Source organism: Ostrinia nubilalis, chromosome 8 (genome assembly GCF_963855985.1).
Source record: "Ostrinia nubilalis chromosome 8, ilOstNubi1.1, whole genome shotgun sequence".
Classification (NCBI taxonomy): Eukaryota; Metazoa; Arthropoda; class Insecta; order Lepidoptera; family Crambidae; genus Ostrinia; species Ostrinia nubilalis.
Genome location: NC_087095.1, coordinates 4,804,582 through 4,825,814, shown reverse-complemented (window position 1 = coordinate 4,825,814; position 21,233 = coordinate 4,804,582). Strand labels below are relative to the sequence as shown.

The 21,233-nt window shown below is 38.9% G+C and overlaps 1 protein-coding gene across 1 annotated transcript; it reads left to right on the top strand.

Moving 5' to 3' along the window:
* The first annotated feature begins 16,033 nt into the window (after nt 1-16,033).
* LOC135073781 (xaa-Pro aminopeptidase 1) lies at nt 16,034-20,569 on the top strand. Its single transcript, XM_063967956.1, has 10 exons — nt 16,034-16,245; nt 16,744-16,950; nt 17,308-17,524; nt 17,663-17,924; nt 18,000-18,261; nt 18,356-18,563; nt 18,754-18,987; nt 19,391-19,462; nt 19,542-19,693; nt 19,915-20,569. Exons 1-10 carry the CDS (start codon nt 16,039-16,041, stop codon nt 20,155-20,157), a joined length of 2,064 nt encoding a protein of 687 aa, XP_063824026.1. The 5' UTR covers nt 16,034-16,038; the 3' UTR covers nt 20,158-20,569.
* Nucleotides 20,570-21,233: the final 664 nt, after the last annotated feature.

Genomic DNA, 21,233 nt, shown 5'->3' with positions numbered 1-21,233 from the left:
GTGCATCATTTTGCGTGAGTGAATTGTTTTCGTCTCTCGGTCTTTTGCGTTGTAAAAAATCACATTTCCGAATAAAAATACAACGATACCCAAATTTAAAGTGACCTTAACATTCGTTCATTTAATGTCTCCTAGGTAATATTTTAATATTTAGAATTAATATAAATCTTAAAATACATTTTAATATTAGAATATTAAAATTCATCAGGCCCCGCAACTTTTTTAAGATAATAAATTATAAAAAATCTCTTCACAATCGAAATTTAGTTCGAGGCTATAAAGTTCATTAGGTCAAAATATTATCAGGACATGATAAATTCAACAAAAACTGTAATTGAATAAAACCTTCTACTTAAAAACTCAAATTATCACATACGTTTAACATAAAAAGTACCTATACAACGTTCAACCGATATTATTGAATGGGGGACTTTCTGAATCTCACATCCCAACCACTAATCCATCGGTCACGCGAGCTTTCGCGTTGCGGCGGCTGTGTGCTTGGGTTCCCTACTTGATTTCGAAAGTTGGTGATTCGATTTTGCGGGTTTAAGTGGTAGGGTAGAACTCAAGCTGAGAAATCAATAAACATCTAACCGTCAAAAAGTACCAACGAACTGTAGCATCCGTGTAGCGTTACATTAATAAACGTAATAAAGAGAATAACGACGAGTCCAATTACTCATGAAATGAAAACCATTTTTATTACTAAAATAGGTCTAATGTTAGCGATTACAACTAATTACATGGGCGACATGGGATAGGTAACGATACTGTTAATTCACTGGTATGTAATTGCATACTGTTAACTACATAGAGTAATTAATTACATAATAACTAATATTTCCAATTCCCATAAAATAAACGTCGTTAAAACTACGGCTTTTTCGTAACAAATCTAGGACAAGTTTGAATCGGTAAAGGCATATTTTTACAGCATGTTGTAATGTAACCAATACAATTATGTACAAATGTTTACATAAGGGAAAAACAACCGTTGTCTTTACTAAGTCCTCCATCATCCGTTTAACAACAGTAAACGATTTGTGAAATTGACTGATCAATGGGTTTTTACCGATTACCTTTTCTACAGCTTACAGACACAATGATAGAGTACCTACTTACTGGGCTTCTGGCAAAAATTAGACAACAATATATTCACGTCTTTTATTTAAAATATTTACTAACTTTTTTGTTCTTTCGATGGTGTAGTAGTGGTGCTCGCGCTACAACCAAACACCCTAAACACAGAAGGTTCCAGATTCAAAATCCAGTCGAGTCATTAAAAAAGATATTTTTTTATCGCATCAGCACAGGAATGTATTTCAGGACTATCTTTGTCTATTGACGTATCTTTTAACTTTTACAATTATTTCACTTAATTTATTTATTATCTAAAATAACCTACTTAAATTCCGGCCGTACCTAACATGTTGTAACGAAATAAATTTATTTCTGTTTTTTATAAAAACACAAGTTACTTATAGCGTGATTTTTTGTTTAGCTTAGTTGCAATAAAAGCTCGGGCGCGCCGCATCGCCGGCGGAGGCTTTTAGGCCACGTCCTGTTTGGTTCATTGTATTAAGGCTTCAGTTACACCTGTTTTAGTTTTATCATAAAAGCTAGCATGTAGGATTTTAAAAAATATCGTTGTTGGGTGAGTGTATCACAGTCACTCACAGGACACTCTTAACGTTACTCGTAATGCCTCGTGTATTTCCTGAAATACGCGTACAACACTATGGTGTATTTTGATTGATGATTTTTCATATAAGTATCAATTTATTTAACCTATAATGCCATATAAATTGGTATTTAATTTACCTCAAACTTAATGCCATAGGATTCCCTGCCAGTTAACCTTCGGGCTTAACAGAAAATATCGTGACGGTGTGCTATAAAAAGCAAAAGAAATCAATAACTATAATAAACTATAATAACGTAATTAATCAAAGTAAACCGTTAAAATTAAAGCTATAGAGTCATCATCATCTTTGTAATCGAGCACATTTAGTAATTAAGTAAATTATGAAAGTTTGTATTAAAATATTTCTTTCAGCACGCCCAACATAATTCACCACTGAATTCTGAAATTGTAGGTACTTCCTCTAAGTATGGTTTCCATCAGGTTATATTATGGTCGTTAAGTCTGCAATTTCATCACACTTAATAATAAAATTACTGCCATACTACCTCATCGACTGTTTATTATGTGGCCCGCAAGCTTGCTTTTACAAAATGAGCTTTCGTCGAAGGAATACGAAAACTTAAAAAGTAACATCAGTCAATATTTTTGTAGTAGCAAATCTCTTATCGTATTTGAATTCAGACAAAAGTTATCCAAAGTAATGAGTACCTATCATAATCATTAATCTGCAAATTCCTATTCTATTGTATTAACATATTTAATTTTGTAACTAACTAACTACTTCTGTTCAAACTTAAAATGCGAAAGTAACTCTGTCTGTCTGTCTTGCTTTCACGTCTAAACCACTGAACCGATTTTGATGATTGATTTGAAATTTGGCATAGAGATAGTTTGAGTCCTGGGAAAGGACATGACATATTATAGTTTTTATCCCGGTTTTTGAAACAGGGACGCGTGTGATAAAGTTTTTCTGTGACAGACAAAATTTCACGCGGGCGAAGCCGCGGGCGGAAAGCTAGTGTTTTTATAAATGATTTAGTTAGTTTTAAATTATTACTTTTTCAAAATTTTTTAAAAATGGCTCCTTACTAATTGAGAAGAATAAGGCCACGAAACGCGTTTAATATCCTAGAACTCCATGCAAAGTTGCTGTAAAAATGCCGGTCTGCGTCTTCCAACTATAAAACCGGCCTTCAACATGCACTATTAACATTTTAACGACAAAAAGTACAAAAAGCTGCCGTTCCCAACATCCGTTAATTTTCTCACAATACAACCTGCAGGTGGGAGCGGCTCATCCCAGGGATTAGACAGAGACAGCGACAAGATCCTGGGGGCTCGATGGGTGCGAGCGTGAGAAATATGGGATGCTGATATTCCTGAATCATTAGGAGAACATGAGCAGCGAGGAGGTAGTTTTAAGGACGAAGGCTCAGACACAAGAAGGGGTGGAATATCGCGCGCTCTTTCTAGCAAAGTGGTTGGTTTTTCTTTTTTTAATATTTAATAGCACCGCGCGGCGTACTTTAAAAATCACACCTTGTTCCTGACGCTACAAAAGTGGTTATTCTCTATTTACGGTTACATTAACGCTTGTGCGTGCAGCGGCTATTTCATTCGCAAATGGTGTCAGTTTTAAAGCCACAACAAAGGATTTAACGACCACTCAGCCTTTGCTTTGCAAAGGTCAATCCTGTAATAAAAATAGAGTCATCTCTTAGGTTTAACGATAGGAAAAGCAGCAATCCTGTTTTATCGTACGCGTAAAGCAAGTCATAACGCAGGAATGCCCTAGGCGCGCCCGGCACTCCCCTGACATTTATCCGTAGCCCATAAAAAGAAATATCTACCAGGGAAGCATCGCAGGCGAAGGCTCACTTTGTAAAGGCCTTGCCGCGCCCTCCACGGCCCACTAACCTCCTTCACTGTAACTCTTCGATTTGAATTTTCTTTGAAACTTTAACAGTTGTTGTTGTTATCACAGCGTCCATTTGTGAACTTAACAATAAATTAATTACTTTTATACGTTAACAATACAAAATACTGAATGCCTACTTCAGGACTTGAGAGTTTTCAGGATTAGGCTAACAAACGAAAACTTTTGTGAAAGTTTTCGTTTGAAAGCCTAATCCTTAACTTACTACTTCTTTCTTTGATTAATAAAGAAAAAATGCTTTTAACTAGGTACCTAGGTAAGTAAGAGTACATCATTTGTAATCAACAACGACGAATATTCTCTATCAAAAAACTGGTCTAAAGAATATCTACAAACTTTTTAGTGGCTAGAATACTTAATCAAGCCATATTTCGGTATAAATCACGATGACCAGGCGAAAATTTAGATATCTAATCAAGGCAGGGTGTGTAGGCAAAATCAGAAAGGGCTGCGAGAAAGTCGCAAAGCAACGAGGTCACGCCACGCTACGTCCAGGGGAGGGGTGATAAATGACTCCCTATTGTCTTTATTAGTGAAGGGTCAAAGCTACATTTAGCTGCTTGATTATTATGCCTAGCCAATTTGCTTAACCTTTTTGGCTGTTCCGAGTCAATCGAAAATAGAGTGCAGAACCGGTTTGATTCTGAGTAGATGATTTTAAAAAGCATTTTATTGTCTAAGGCTAAGTTGCACCACCTAACTTTGAACGTAACTATGACGATAACCGGTGTGTTTTGTATGGAGTTTGACAGATTTTTGACGTTTGTCAAAGTTAAAATAAGATGGTGCAACCCAGCCTAAATAATATCGGCTATGGAAAAATGACTGATAAATAGTAGTGCATTTTAAACTTTTATGGGTCTGTGTGCAAATAGAGAGTATCCAACGTACTTGGGCCTTTACTACTGATGAGACAGTTGAAAATGTATGTAGAATGTAGAGTCGAACTAATTTTTTACTTCAGTTAAATTCCTATATCGCATATCGGTGTAAGGTGTAACACTGTAAAGTGTAAACATAATAAACAAGTTCTGTTAACATTAGAGTGAAAATGTAATTAATGTCGCCAATAACCTACATTACATTTGTTGCAACTCTACCCAGGGACGTTTTATGTCGCTTTTTTATTTCTATGATATTTTATTATACATATTAAGTTAGTTAAAGCTGATCGGCTATATATTTTTACTCTATCTAATGTTTAATGAATATCTACACCATGTTATTTGACTCTACAGTGTAATCTCAACGTGACCGATATCCACTAACGTTCGTGTTGTTCGAGGTCAGTGCGCAACGCAGTTACGAGTATGTTATATCTGATTTTAATCGTCTATGTATTCATAGGTACTTATTTAATTATTGCAACGACAAAATGAAACGCACCACAATAAGCGAGGTCTAAAACGGGAGTGAACCCAGTTACCTTCATCATTCCACAAGGTTCATTGACTCGTAACGCAGCGTGGTAGTTGCCGTCTCGGCGGCGGGCGCTCGACTGCACTTCGGTGCGAGCGAGCGGTGCATCGCTGCATAGCCACCGCTCGCACGCTATGCGGGCCTGGTACCGTGGCCGCGCGCTGCGGCCCGCCGCGCCGGCCACTTGGCAACCATCAACCATCGGCCGTGGCACGGATACGCTGACCGGTGACCACCACTCGAGCGACCGATGCACCCGGCTGATAAAATCAAAAACGTATCGTCTCTACTATACTTACCGACATTGTTGTGATTTCTTTATACTTCTAAGGATAGAAATGAGGAAAACGAAGGGATGAGAACTGATTTTTACCTGAAAAGACCACGATTTTAAAAATGTAATATCAGAACAACAAAGGATCCTACTTATAATCTTGTTTAATTTGGAAATGGCATAGTTAGGTATCAACGAAAAATCTATTTTTCATTGGGTAGGCATTGGTATTTAACTTCTTTATATAATGATTATGGCGTTGTGACTGCGTTTGGTGCTATAGTAACACTATAGTTATTTACATAGGTACTGAACTAAACTTCTAAACATTTACTGCATTTTTCCTCATGCAATATTTTAAAACAATACTAAAGAGCCTCCCTCTTATGTACAGAGCCACAGACGCTCACTAAATTAAACGAAAATCCATCTATTCCATTACAAAAATTTTGTTATGAAAGCTTATAAAATGTAACTAATTTATAAATTAATTGATTCAATATTATTATTATGCTAAGAGAGCAGCATGCAGTGGCTAATTATCCAACCCTTAAATACCGTCTAAATACCTTCCTACTGCTTTTCTTCGATGTCATCCTGGTGTTTTAAACTCAACAAAGTTTAACCCTTTGTTATCCCCACATTGGCAACATTTTAATCATTGTGCCCCACAACAATGCGCGCTCGAACCCCAGTCCTTTTTGACTTTTTGTAAGAAATAAAAGAGCTCCTATTCCTGTTCGCATAAGGCTGCATTCCAAAGTGTTCCCTTTCCGAAATGGGCTACCTTCTCCGATTTATTAAGTTCCAGTAAGTGGGCAACACCGTTTTCATAACGACACCCACGCGCGCTCATTTCTCCGCCTACTCCGAGGGGCAAGAACGAATTAGCTCGCTTTTACCCAAAACCGAACTGCTGGCAAGCCATGCGCTCCTGGTAACTGCAGATTGTAAGCTTTCAGGAAGGGAAATAGTGCGCAGTCCGGAGCGCATATTTGCCATACCGCGTGTCTTGTACTAAGACTGGATAAGCCCTGTTTTGGCCTTTATCATCATAATAATAAAGTATAATATTGTAAGTAACTTTCTACAGCCGTAACAGTCCTTTTGACTGCCTTTGAGCGCCCTTGCCCTTCGACTACACAACTACCTCAAGTATATGCAGCCCTGTTACTTCTTCGATCTAATTACGCATATCATTATGATTTCCGCTTTCTTTTTTCGTTTTTGCAAAATATGAGGTGTTGACAAAAGTGTTGCTTTAGTGATGTGAACAGTCAGCCAGTAATAATTTCTTTGAAAAACAAGTATTTTCTTGCTTAGCTTTTCTACAAACTGTTTTTGTATAAATCATTAAATTAACCTGATAAAACTATTTTAAACTATTTTTTTACTTTTGTTCATCCAATCAATCCAAAATAAATAGCACGAGTGCCTAATATCTAATGATTACTATCTAAGTTTAGTTTACTCTTGCAGTAACTGGACGCCAAAGAACTCAAATAGCCCGCCAAGTTTCAGCGCGGAAAAGTTCGCCAGTTCGCACATGCGCGTTCATTCTGCTCAACTTAAGTCCCGCCCAAACGCATCCCCGCCGCGTCACCTGTCCCGCACCGATATCCGTGCCCTATAGCTTCGAAATCGTATTAATGGGATATCGATTTCTGGTCAGCACACCTCCTCGGCGCCCATGCCGCCTTGGTATTTTCCGAACGGTTCGACATTATCGGCAATCGCCGATACACTTCCAATAGGGGGACGATATCGACAATATTGTGGGATGGGCACATCGTATCGCACCTTTCACGATACATTTGATTTGATTAGTTTCGCGGTTATAATAAAGAATCATAATGTAGAGCCATCAGCAAACTATCGACATAATGTAAACTCAATCATAGTTTAGACGAAAATTACTTCAATTAATTGCCAAACTTGAACCACGTAGGTACCCGTACTTGTTCTCTCCCTTTAAACTGTGTATGTGTGTGTGCCTAATGCCTGTCTAAAGCAGTCGCGTACCTACACATCCTTCCGGACCGGATATTGATTTTCACCGGCGAAACCACTGGTCTGAACTTCTGCTCCCCTAGGAATCGCTGAAAGTTTTTCCGGTTTGTTTCAATCCATTATATCCGGAAACGGTGCGGATTTCTTCCTATGGCACAGAATACAATAGTTATCTAAGTAAGCAAAGTAAGTAAATATCATTCACAGAAAAAAATGTTTTTTTTTTTTTTTGGGAAATCTAAGAGGAAATGTTATATCCGGTTTGCTAAACAAAAATTGGGCTTTTTATGGGAGTTTTTTGAGGTGTTGACTTGCAACCATTTTGTTCCCTGGCTGGTTAAAGGTGGCAACGCCGCGCCACCGGCGCCGCCGGGAGGCGGATCCGCATCAACACTACGCACCAAAGTACCAGGCAAGCAGAACTTTAGAGGAGATCGGCGCGGGCGGAGCGGCCGCCTAGTAGCACACTTCGACTTCGCCCCTCGGAAAATGAACGCACACATAAACACTACAGAAGCACACAAGCTCGCCCTCAGTTGCCCTACAAGTTTACGCGTACAAGTTCAGCAGTTAGTAGAGTCGTGTTTATAACTGCATAAAGTATAGCAACATCGAAGTACGAGTACAAGCTACGTTTTTCGCAAACTTATTTAATTTTTAAATTAATTTAATAGACAGGAATGACACGTTAGAAAATAAAAACGATATAAAATTGGATGGAACTTTAATTTATTTATGTATTTATTTGGAAACTCAACAGCTTTGTCTGCAATCTACAAGAGAATAATTATTACCAGAATAAGTTTAAATATTTCATAGTGCTTTGATACTAATAACTTTCCAATGCTTCAGCACTACGAGTATTCTCATTAAGAAATAGAGTCAACCTTAAGACTTATTTATACTAATTCGTAGCAAAAAAACAGTGAAAAAGTATTTCATGTAACGTCTCAAGGAAAGGTAGTCACTGAAAAACAATAAAATAAAAGAGAACTTAGGTAATTAAAAAAATATATACCTACTGAACACTGCATTACAACTTCCCTTGAGTTCCAAAATATCTGTAACCAAATTGTTTCAGCTTTTCATTACATTTCCTTTAAATATCTCCATGTGTGACATACTTAAAAAAAAACAAACGAAAGAAAGTGTAGCAAGGGATTGTAGGTATCTTTCTTCACGAGAACCCCGCGCTCCGTGCGTGAGGTCTTGCGTAAGACGCCCGCCTCTGATTGGTCGAGATGACCACGCCCAGTGCGTAAACGAACCTTGAAATTCGACAGGCCCTTCCACGGCCCTTTATTATCTCCTCCGACATTCTGCGCTCCTAGTATTCTGTGTTATATTATAAATAATTTAAAGGGCTCGCCAATAATATTATTGACAACAAACAAAATTATCGTAATAAGAAAAAGTTTACAAATTGCTGTATGCGACCAAACGGCCAAATCACGCATACAATGAACGAAGTTGCAACCAACGAAGTAAAGAACGAACGAACTACAAGTGGGCTCATTTTGAGACTACCTTCATAAAACAAAAGGCGAACGGTTTGCATCTAATTAACAGTAATTATAAATGTAAATTAACAAGCAAGCTGTGAGCCCTTGGCGAAGGTGTAAATGACAAAAAGGGATTTCTGTAAGGAGAAATAATGGGCATGTCACTCCCAATGACTTTGTGGACCAGGAAAACATGACTTACGAAGAATTCGTTTTGTAAAAGCCCTTTCTACGTACTTCCCAGCGAAGGTTGAAGTAGCAGAGAACCAAAAGGTAACAAGCAACAAATGAACAGTCAAAAGATTACCGGCCTTATGTGGCAGAGCAGGCGTAATGATAATATAAAATAATGGCAGGTTGGATTAATTATTGTTATACGATAGTATATTTTATAAACATTATTTTACTTAATAAAGGTCTTATTATACCTTTAATACCGATAAAGTTATTATCATTGATGTTCTTGATGTTCTTTTAATGATTTCCAGCTTTATGAGCTTTCAATTTGTCCGAAGCTTCTAATAAACACTTGCTAAAATAATACACAGTTTTAAGAATTTTCACTGTAAACTAAATATGTATAAAAAGAAAATTAAGGAAAATTGCAGATAAAGTTTCATTGAGGGTTTTGATGAAAATACAAATGTTAGTTTGACAACATATTATTATCGTCACGCTCTATATTCACGTAGCAGAAATTAAAGTTAAAACGCTGAATTTATCCTCAATCCACTCTTATTTTCATTATTTCCGCTGATGACATTGTTTTCCAAAACATGGCGGCGCAACAAGAACTTTCTTCCCAACAAAGATGGCCTCACTTGAATCTCGAGTACCAGGCGCGCATAAAACCAAGAGGGTTAAATGGAATGCCTTCGCAACATTTTTCCTGACTTTCTTTACAAAGTTCACTGTAAGGTAGTGAGTGGGGAGGGCGGGGGTTGTTATTTTATGTTGTTTTGTACTCGGTGGATTTTCATATACATAATACACTCGGCATCAAATAAATCGCACCTCCCGCGACAAGCACTTATCAAACGTATGCATCCCCATTTCCCACCAACGTTGGTACCATTTGAAAGCCTAGTTCTAAACTTCATTTCATTAAAGGAAAGGTTTTTACCCCAAAAATGTGTCTTTACAAGGATCCAGAGACACTTCTTCAAAAAATAGGTAGTTACGCTATAGCCATTTTTTATGACTATAAAACTGTTAAGTTGGGATTAATCGCTATCCATCTGTTAAAGAGGACACGTGAGATCTTTATTTGGTTTTATAACCATAAAAATTGGTCTAATTGATCCCAGAGGTGAGCCCAAAATGAGGTCTATTTTCAAGTCACATTTATGGTAAATGTTAATCATTTATTTAGAAATGAAATGTACTTTTCTTTAAGGATATTTATTGGGCTTTCAAATAACACCAATATTGTTGGGGTACCATAATTGTGTCAGAAGAAAATCTTTAAAGTTCGCGTCGCGGAAGGTGCGGTTTATTTGATGTTGAGTGTATTTTAGTGTTTAAACTAAAATCAAAATTAGCATCATATATTTCTAATTTTACTAAGACCAAACGTTGCTATTGAGTTTGTTTAAGTAATTAAAAAATATATCTTTTTAGAAATCGTATCGTGGAAAGTTGTACTACTGAAACCGTGCGGAAGCAAACGTGCGCTATAGTTTCAATAACTTCCGCACTCGTAGCATATTGCTACGAAAAAATGCTAGACTACAAACACTACGAAACTATCGTTAGATGACGTCACGCTACGTCCTCGCACCCGACCTACGCTCCTCGCGCTAACGTTACACACAAGCATAGTCCGTTACGAAGTCTGTTTCACACGCACAAACGAAACGTTGCGTACGTATTTGCGTGCTCCCCTTCAACCAACACAAATACAGGATACCCCCTAACATGTAGGCCGGGATCGCACACACGCGTCATATGTCACACAAGATCTTCTGACGTCCTATGCAACCCTGGTACTAGTATCCCACATGTGCAACCCTTTCCGACACGTGGTCGCGTCACATGCTCACCGGGCCCGTAATTAGCAACGTGCCTCATCCGCCCATATGTGTACACACGTTGATGTTTTTAGGGTTAACTATTGGAAAAGCTAAAGTACTAAGTTTTCGTCTCTACATTGTTTCATGGATCAAAATTATGAATTCGATTTTCTTGAAACTCTAATGTATTGAATTTGAATGTCAATGGATTAATTAGCAAAATGGATTTTAATTACTGTTCTAAATTAAAATGCACACATGAGCTCATTCAGTGTTCGTGGGTTTCCCGGGCATGGTTGTCAATGTTGGCGGGCAGTTCGCGCCGCCGCACACGCCCCACGACGCAGTGACATGCGTCAAACGCCACCGCTGCACCAGGGCAGCAGACTCGCGAGAAAGTGCATCGCCCTACGGTGCCACCCATTGTGATGCGACCATCTTAGCGAGACCTCCGACGAGTAGGCCGTTTTATCGACTGCGCTTTTCGCCCTTGCGTCGACCGCATGGCTTGATTACGGCGCGCGGGGGACGCAGAGCTCAAATTATAATTGTATCTAAAATATCGCATTTGTGTGCTTCGGTCTCTGTCTTTCACAGTAAACTGTTATAATAACAACAACAGCTATGTATATGTTGAGTTGAGTACACATCGTTCTGGCCTGCTCGATGCGTTTCATTCACTCTCGGTTTTATTTTCAACCTTCGTGCTGCTATCGTGTGTACGCAAACTATACACATTTATCTTTGGGTGAACGACTTGAAAGAGTACAATTTGTAGTACTGGCGCACGGTTGTGCGCCAGTACTCGCGTGGTTACGCGAATACTCTTTAATTATTTACTCAAGCAATTCTAGTCTACAAATTAACCAACAAAGTACATCAAGAGCATCTAAACATTCCTTGCATGTTGCGTGCAACATTGTACACCTTCTAGTGTGCAATAGGCACCTATTACCCGAGCGGCGGGCGGCCACCTCCGCGGCTCCGGGCGCGCCTGGTAGGCGCGGGCGGCCTGGGTTACGTCATGCTGAATGCCCTTTCGGAAAGGACAATGCCGAACCTCGATTTTCTCAGACGAACGCGACTCACGCACGACATCATGAAAATAAAATTACGAAATCATTTCATTTCTGCGGATGCCACAATTTGGATTGTGGCTCATAGATAAATTGTTGCATTTTATTTCAAGGCTCTTAATTATTTTAATGTAAGACCTTACTTATATGAAGCTATTTGCATCCGCTTATTTTTAATTATTTATTTTACTAAAACAAAAATATTTATTGCTATAAAAGCTGGCTGAAAGCCTGAAATCTACATTTTAACCCCAAAAATATAAATTGTGATGTTTCAGATTGCAACTATAGAGCACTTGTTAAAAAATATTATTATTTGTTTTCCCTGTCTTATTTTATGGAATACGACTGTTTACGTAGAGTCACCTCTATTTGTACCTCACGTAGGTCTAATATCGCTGTGAAAATGAAGGTATGGATGGGGGAACGCAGAGGAACGCCCCTTGCCTTTGGGACCCCACTCCACACAGGATAGGCTACCTCCTAAGATCTCATGGGCGCCTGGTAGAAACTGACGTCACGTAACACTAGCGCCACTTTCTCCTTTGTTACTTCACTACGGAGCTTTTAAGCTGAAGTGGAAGCTGGACACTACATTAGAAACTTACGCACTATTATCCTACAACTCCCCTTTTGATGCATAATAATAACACACGGTACTGAAGTGTTATCAAAATTAAGTCATAATTTGATTGATTTATTTTTTAATTCAAAAGTAAGTTTGAAACTGCTCTAATGTTAAATGAAACTTTAAGTACATAGGCTAATAACTTTAACATTTTCTGTTTACACAATATTATTGTATGCATGCGGTGTTTGCATCTAGGAGGTTTTACATTATTAATGCCAACTAAGTTAAGTTTATTTTATGTATGTAACTTTGTAAAACCAGTTTTGCAGACCTAATAAAAAAAAAAAAAAAAAAAAAAAAAAAAAAATGTGCCAGTTTTTGTTTACTTATTTCATTTATTTTATTGAAAAGACAGAAGAAAAATTAAAATCGTTTCCCTTACATGGCAGGCGGTTAGGTAAAAAAAACTAAACACACCGCTAAAAATATTACCATGGAGAGACAGTAGTCAGTAACACAGTGTGTGTTTATTCCTTTGTGTTGTCCTCACCCATACACTACCGTTTGGGAACATGCATTGTATGACTGTGTGTACGAGGAGCGGCCATCGCAGCCGCCATTACAAAGTTACCCCCACACAATAATATTGTAGTCCTCTCGGAAGGCCCATCTCCACGTCGCCCATACAACCCTGGTATAAAAAGGGGGCAAACCATTGTTCTCACGCACACGCACTTTTTTTATCCGACGCATCCGATATACATTTCCCGTATTTTTTGTTCTACGCACATACCTTTCGTAAATGTATAGTTATCGACGCATGAAAGCGATGCACATAGTAATGAGGATCGGAGAGAGTGAATACAATACTCAGGCTTGTGGGAAAGGGACAAAAGAAGGACTTACACGCGGGATGTAAAACAGATATCCTTCGGTTTATGTGCTCCTGATAGAGATGGTGAGCAGGTTACAAGCCGTCTTCCTGTTGACTGCAGCACTTTCACGGACGTAACCGCACGTTACAGTACACAGTTAATAAGCTCTGTAATAAAGTCGAATGTTAACTTTAATATTTGATCATTATCGACTCTACCATTACATATTGATTGTAGTATGTACGAGTTTTTTAAACACAACATTACATAAAGGGTTTCAATACTCTAGAACTTAACCCAAAGGATATTAAAAATATTATCTTAAATATAAACTTAATAATAAAGAAAATGGAACTTCAAGTAATCATATTAAATACTTGTGTATTCCGTATTAATTTTGTAAGTTAACAAAATCGCAATATTCCAGGACAAACAGTACATCTACTTAAACAGGTAACAATCAGTTCCTAACAATCATTGCCAAAAAAAGAAACTCAAACAGGACTCTACATTTTAACGTAAATCGTAATAAATCACTGAAAACTCGTGAAAAGTTAGGATTGTAGTATTAAAATATTTACTACTGTCTACATTACATTAATTTAATTGAATTCATTATCATTCCATTTTGTTTATTAATTTACGAAATATTAGTCGTTCTGATCATGTATTTCATGTTATGCATTTTTCTTCAGTATACATAAATAATATAAATATACATTTTTTAACAATTAAAAATAAATTTTATGCTATTTTTATCATACAACACATTTCAAACCAGTTGATTGTACAAGCTGCCTGTGCAAACTGAAGTGCGATACTGAGTGCGTTTGTGCAACAAGGAGTGACGTCGGTGCATGCGTCTCGGTGAACGGCCGGTCGTTGCCGGTTATCCTTGGGTGTCCTTGCTCAGGACGACGCGTCACGCTCCACCACTCGCGTCGTATGCCTCCCTGGTACTTCGCAGGATATTTTGTCCCTTTGGGAATGTTACGTCGCGTCCTTAAGGGATACCAAGACGGGCTACGGGTACTTACGTCTTGGAGGCAGAGTTTTTTTGCTTTTGACACACAATGCAACTGCATTGATGCAATTTAAATGTATGCATGTTGTGTAGGCAACTAAAGTATTTTAATGTTAAACATTAGGTTTAACAAAAGTTGAATTCTTTTTTTTTCTGGTTTACTAATTTAATGTAAACTTCTAGAATCAAATAAGGAAACAGTTAATTTAACCCTCAATTAGATACTATTGATTAGCAATGGTCATTAACCTTGTACCTTGATAACAATGCATCAGCAACGCAATCTCTTTGTTCCTCGCAACTCGCAAGGATGTAAGGATATTGTTGTAACAGCTTATCTCCTTCGTAACATGCTTTCCTAGTGTAATTCGACGTCATGCCGTCCATTTCGGTGTAACAAATTACACCATTTTCGTACTACTCCCCTCGCTTTGCGCTCTCTCTTTCTCACTCGCAGGATGAAACAATGTTGGGGTGGGGTAAAGATGAAAAGGGAAGACACAAAATAGAGCTCCTTTACAGCTCTGAGGTCCTGCTAGTTGTTGACGTCATTCCAATAGAGCCCATATCCCTTGGGCCTCCCGGGCAATGAACTTGCAGAACTTGCATCGTAAGTTATTGTAACTAATCGTACACGGCAAACAAATCCTTCAACCTTTATTATGTTCAAAAACAACCACCCAATCTTGTATCTTAAATTATATATTTTTTTTACAAAATAAAAGTAAAATCATAAAATTATTTTGAAACGTCGAAGTCTCTACATCGCAGGTAGCTGTTGTAACATTGGGAACGCCCCCAGCCCAACAAAAAAGATGAATGCAGGGGTCGGGGTAGGCAAGTGGGTGGGGTTGCGAGACAGAAGCGTGCTATCCTTGTCGCACCCGAGAGCTTTCAGAAGCTTTCGCCCGATAGAGCTCCTGCTACTGCATGGTGCCCTGGTACATTCCCGCGCCGCGAACGCCGCTGTCGCTAGCCGCTTTCTCCTTCTGGTGAACTTTTTTAGGATTCACCTCAGGAAAGAGATGCATTATGTATACGTGTCCTTGTTCAGCGCATCCAGGAGAGATGTGTGGGTGATGCGATGAGCTAAATCAAAGTAACTTTAACGTATTGGCAGGGGAAGGCATAATTTATAGGACGCGTCGATTAAAAGTTTTCGATACTAAAAAAACTTTTGATTGATTGATAACAAGGTCGTTAATTGCTTGAAAGCTTATACCGGTTAATAACTGCATGACTCGTAGATAGGTACCGTGAAAACGCAAAGAGTGCTAATAATAAAAGCTTAGCGATAAAAATTATTCAGAGAGACACGAGAAAAATTACAAATAACAATGAACCAAGATCCTTGAGACCATTGTTCAAATAAGTTCCCAAACCGTCTGGCCTTTTTGCCTCCGGTAAATTAGGGAGAGTTATGCTCCTGCAGTGGAGACTGAATGACAAAATTACAAATAATATTTTACTTGAGGTGGTTACCGTCACCCAGACATGATTAGGTAGGTACATACAATTACTCTACCTCAAATGAAACATTTATTTATTTGAACATGAACGCAAGAGGAGTTAAATTTTTATACATGTTGAACATTATGTAATTTTTCTAGTTAAAAATAACCTTTTGTCTTGTTATCTCTCGTACAGTATGCCAGGGCGCGCGTATGCTGCCTCCCACAACGACCACTCCGATGCCGTTGCCTACGCTGCTCCCGTCGCGGCCGACGACGGTGACGGCGCCCGAGGAGCCGCCGTCGCTGGCGCCGCCCGTGTGTCCTGACTCCACCAGCACCACCAGCCCGCTGGCCCGACTAAGGGTGGCCATGCGCAACTCCAGCTTCACGCAGATGAACGCCTTCTTCGACGCTTTTTTGGTGTTCTTCAGTGATGAGCATTTGGTGAGACTTTATTTTATATTAAGCCGATCGGTAAACTGACTTAAGAACTTTGCAAATTAATAGAAATTATAGAGGAAATTGACGTGTATGATCCAAATTATTCAAGTTACATATCAGGTTCATTGACAAAACGTAGAACGACTGTCTTGAACGGCAATGCAGTCTAGAATGTCGGCCCTACCTACAGAATGACAGGTGTAGTTACATTTAAAATGAGAAAAAGGAACTTTTTCACGAAGGGAACTCCTTTTATGAAAAATATTAATATTTTGAGTAACACCAGGTACCTATATCCGCTATCGTAATATTTTTTGATTAACATTAAAGTCTTAACAGTGCCAAGGCAGTCGCGGCACTGAAAAAGATGAAATAGGTATCTACATTACAAAATATCTGGACATGAAAAGCATAAGGTCGTATCTAGAAAAAGGCAGGTTTTCAAGAGATATACAAAAATAAAAATTTGAAATATTTTTGTGATAAATTTTATCATCGTAGAGCGAAGAACCATCAGCAGAAGAGCGTCGTTTAGAGTACATCAGTGGCTGGGAAGGCGCAGGAACAGCGGCGGTACTGGCCGACGGCGGCGCCGCCATCTGGGTGCCCAGCGGAGACGTCACTCGAGCCATCGCCACGCTCACCTGCGCCTGGCAAGTCTTCGACGCCGACGATCCAAACCAGCAGCCTATCGCCGAGTGGATTGCCGTAAGTCTTAATACAATATCTATCCTAGTAGTACCAAAATGTAGAGACTCACATTTGACCATACGCCAAGTGAAAACGTCCTGTTCAAGCCGTGAGCTACATATGTATTATGTAACTCATACAAAAAATGTCGCGTTGAGACCCGTGTTTCACTATTTTACTTGAAATGGAACGCGAAAGTTTAAAATCTTACGTCCAGCGGGGCTAGGATGCGCGCCGTGATAAAATCTAATCGATGATTTTTACGAAAAATATCTGGGCTTATCGCGTTAAATCGATAAAATGGTGCGATAAAAGCTTATAGTGGCGCGCATCCTAGGCCTACTAGACAAGTTTCTAAACCCATTTTCTCCACAGGAACGTCTTAACCGACGAGGTAGAGTGGGTGGAGATGCGCGACTCACGTCCTACACTGACTGGCAGACTTTATCCACGTCGCTACAACAGCTCGGGCTTCAAATGATGCACGTGCCTACTCTGCTGGACCAGCTCTGGACCGAAGAACCGGACCCATCTCGACGCAGACCTGACTTCTCTAAGATTGTTGCAAATCTGCATCACGGAGAATACACAGGTGAATAACATCATAACACTAAACTGTATTCAAATACGGCCTGAGTCTATGAATTATGAATTTTACTCAAGCCAAAGCTGATTGATGATTCACACTGAATTTAACTCAACTGAAACTGAAATCTTTTATATTAATCAGGTATGAGCTGGCGCGACAAAGTATCAGCAGTAAGAGAAGATTTACACGCAATGGGAGCAGATGCTATGGTGGTGACTGCTCTTGACGAGGTGGCATGGCTCCTCAACATTCGCGGGCGCGACTTACCATACGCACCGTTGCTAAAGGCCTTCGTCGTTGTGAGCGCGAGAGAAGTGCGGGTGTATGCTCCTCCTGGGAAACTCTCAATGCCGGTCAGAGAAGCGTTGGCAGTCTATAACTGCTACACCAATAACTGTACAAGGTGAATATTATCGCAATTCAATTATATTACTTAAACACATTTTGCTCATTAACATTGTTTTGATTTTGTGTTAAGGGTCAACGACTACACCAACATATACGCGGACTTGCGAAGAGCTACTGAATCCAAGATCTTGATACCAGCTTCGGGGACTTTCCAACGCGGTGCGTCTGCCGCTATCGCTCAAAGCGTGCCCCAGAACAAACGTCTCTTCTTACTGTCTCCGATCATTTACTTGAAAGCGCAAAAAAATGAGGCAGAAGCTAACGGAATGAGGAAGGCGCACTTGAGAGATGCTGTGGCTATGTGCACACTATTAAACTATTTGGAAAAACAAGTGAGTTTGCGTGCCACAATATTGCCGATTGAGCTCTAGAATCTGCATGTTACAGTAGGTAATCTTTTTTGATGCTTACTCGTTTGTTTTTCAGAACAAGGCAACAATGAGCGAAATATCTGTAGCTCTAACAGTGGACATGACGAGGGAGACGCAAGCCGGATACGTCGGTGCAGCAATGAAAACCCGTGTCGCTTTTGGTCCCAGCGGTTCTGACCCGGATTACCGGGCGACCCCGCAATCTAACCGGCGCGTCTTCACCAACTCAACCCTTATCATACGATCAGGAGGACAGTATGATGGTGAGATTCATGCTTATCTGATCAATTTGTGGAGCTGAACTTGCTTTCATCCTTTTCATCTTTCCAGCATAGTGCGCAAGGTTACACTATTGCTCATACAATGCTGGCTTAGTAAAATTCTTCTTGTTTCTCATCTTCTTCAATCAAGATGATGAAATTAATTATTCCCTAACGACTTCGGGTATTTCAGAGGGCACAACAGTAGTAACAAGAACTGTCCACTACGGTGTACCCACAAAAGAGGTTCGCCGAGGGTACACCATAGTGCTCCGGGCGGTGGCAGCCTTAGCTACGCTGCAGGCGCCCTCGTCTCTACCTGCCGCCCATGCTGATCCCGTAGCACGAGCGCCGCTCTGGGCAGCCAAGCAGGATTACGTGCATCCTACAGGACATGGAGTGGGCGCTGCTCTTAACAGGAGGGAAGGTAGATGGTGCAGAATTTTGAGTTGAATACCAATATTTTACAGAATTTAGAGACTACTAACGGCCGCCCGCGACTTCGTACGCGTGGATCCCGTTTTACCCATTTAGGGGCTGAATTTTGCAAAATCCCGTCTTAGTGAGCATCTAAAAGGAACTAAAAGGAACCCCCACGCAAAATTTGAGACTTATAGCACTTGTAGTTTCTGAGATTTTGTGATAAGTGAGTGAGTCAATCAATCAGTGACCTCTCTCGTATTTTATTTTATTTTATTTTTCTTTATTCAGAAAACCACAGCTCTTTATAATAATAATACAAACAGATAATATATAGATAGTAGAGTATGTTAACATGATATTGTCGTGGAAAGGAATCATCTGATATGCATATGCCTTTTTGATTTCAGATCCTGTTGTCATAGACTACAGGCAGGATGTCAATTTGCATACGTTTAGAGAAGGCTACTACGTAACCAGTGGTAAGAGGCTTTTTATAAAAACTGTCGAATAAGCCTCTGGTGTGCTCCTAAACTGAAATAAATATTGTATTATTTTCAGAACCAGCATGGTACGAGCCAAAATTCGGTGTGAGACTAGGGAACGTTCTAGAAGTAATCTCCAAATCCAGCATGTACATCGGCTTCAGGGAAGCTACGCTGATTCCTTTTGAGCCGAAACTTATAGAAAGGAATATGCTTACTGATTACGAGGCAAGTGTCCAATGTCAAGGACATTCATAACTTTTTACGTATGTTTGTTTTTCCGTTACCTATTTGCCAAGTTCAAAGTAAGTATATGTATAAGAACAAAAAGGGCAGTTCTTCTCAAGTCACGCTAACGAGTCCTTAAAAGTTTAAAATAACCAATTAAGTATCCATAGGTGATCATATAGGTAGTCGTAAGTTCTCATGATCAAAATTTCTTTCTACAGATCCATTGGCTGAACGCCTACAACGACCGCATCAGGAAGATAGTGGGCCCCGAGCTGAAAGACCAGGGTCTCACCGACGTCTACATGTGGATGATGAACAAGACGAATCGCATTGAACCACTGGCCACCGCGAAGAAGCAAACCAGTTCCTCTGCTACTAACAACAGGGTTTTGGAGCTTAGCTGTGCCATGGTTGGGCTACTTTTATACCTCTACCAAAGGTCCGGGCTTCTTGCAATGTGATGGGCGTTCCATGATTGAATAATCTCATTTTAGATATGAGGGTATCGGCAGCAAATGAAGCATGTTTAATGTTGATAGTTTGTTTTAGCGCAGTATAAATATTCCTTGAACGAAGATTTGCAACTTTTCTAAATTAAGCTATGGTTTTGCTTAGGACAATCAGCTTGAACCAAATATATTTGTTATTTGCTGATGTTGTAAAAAGTCCTATGGTTTACAAATCTATCAATTTATATTTATTAAGATTGATTGTGTGTTAGTTCTATGTGTTAGATGTTAAGGTCCTATATTCATTGGTCTTAATAAAATATAAAGGAGCTATTTGTTAAGTATATTAACAATTTACCCAATATTCAGTACTTTGATCTTTTAATTTGTTGTTAAAAATATTTGTATGTTATAGTTAGAACCGTTTTTCTATGCTGTTTTAGTATTTGTTTTTGTGAATGTTATATAAATTCTATTCGAAAGCATAATTATTATTGTGTTATGTACGAGTGGTTTAGTTTGAGTCTATAAGAAGATTTATTGTTCAGACAGTGTTTTTGAATCAATTAGTTCATTCTAAAGAATGCTAGATAGCTAGGACAAGTATTTCTAATTAAATAATTATAAAAATTACATATTAATATAAATGTTAGTCTTAAATGTAATGTTTTTAGAATTTAATTTATTAATCTTAAGCAATATGGATGTAGATCATCAGCATTAGAAAAGTGCAATAACTCACACATTCAAAATGTATTGTTTAAATGGGTAGTGTAGTTTTAATGTCTGTAATGTGAAATGTGCAATATCCGAGATGGTGCCTTGAATGAAGATACAAAAAAACGAAAGATTATGTTTCTTATTCCGCCGCACTCATGCACTCATTTTTTTTAGGCCCCACATGTAGGGAAATTACAATTGTAGAGTTATTTCTGTACGTAATATGTTTACACTGCCAAAATACATACGTATAGAAACTTTGAACATCTCCGAAAAGTATTATCAATTTAAAATAACCGAATAAGATGTAACAGTAGGTCACAACTAGCTGTGTAGCGAATTCAAATACTGCATAATTAATATCAAAG

Bases quoted from the DNA above. Each gene is read 5' to 3' on its own strand.
- LOC135073781 (XM_063967956.1), top strand. From the start codon at position 16,039: ATGCCGTTGCCTACGCTGCTCCCGTCGCGGCCGACGACGGTGACGGCG. The intron at 17,925-17,999 runs GTGAATATTATC...TTTTGTGTTAAG, and splicing joins TACACCAATAACTGTACAAG to GGTCAACGACTACACCAACA. The intron at 19,694-19,914 runs GCAAGTGTCCAA...TTCTTTCTACAG, and splicing joins ATATGCTTACTGATTACGAG to ATCCATTGGCTGAACGCCTA.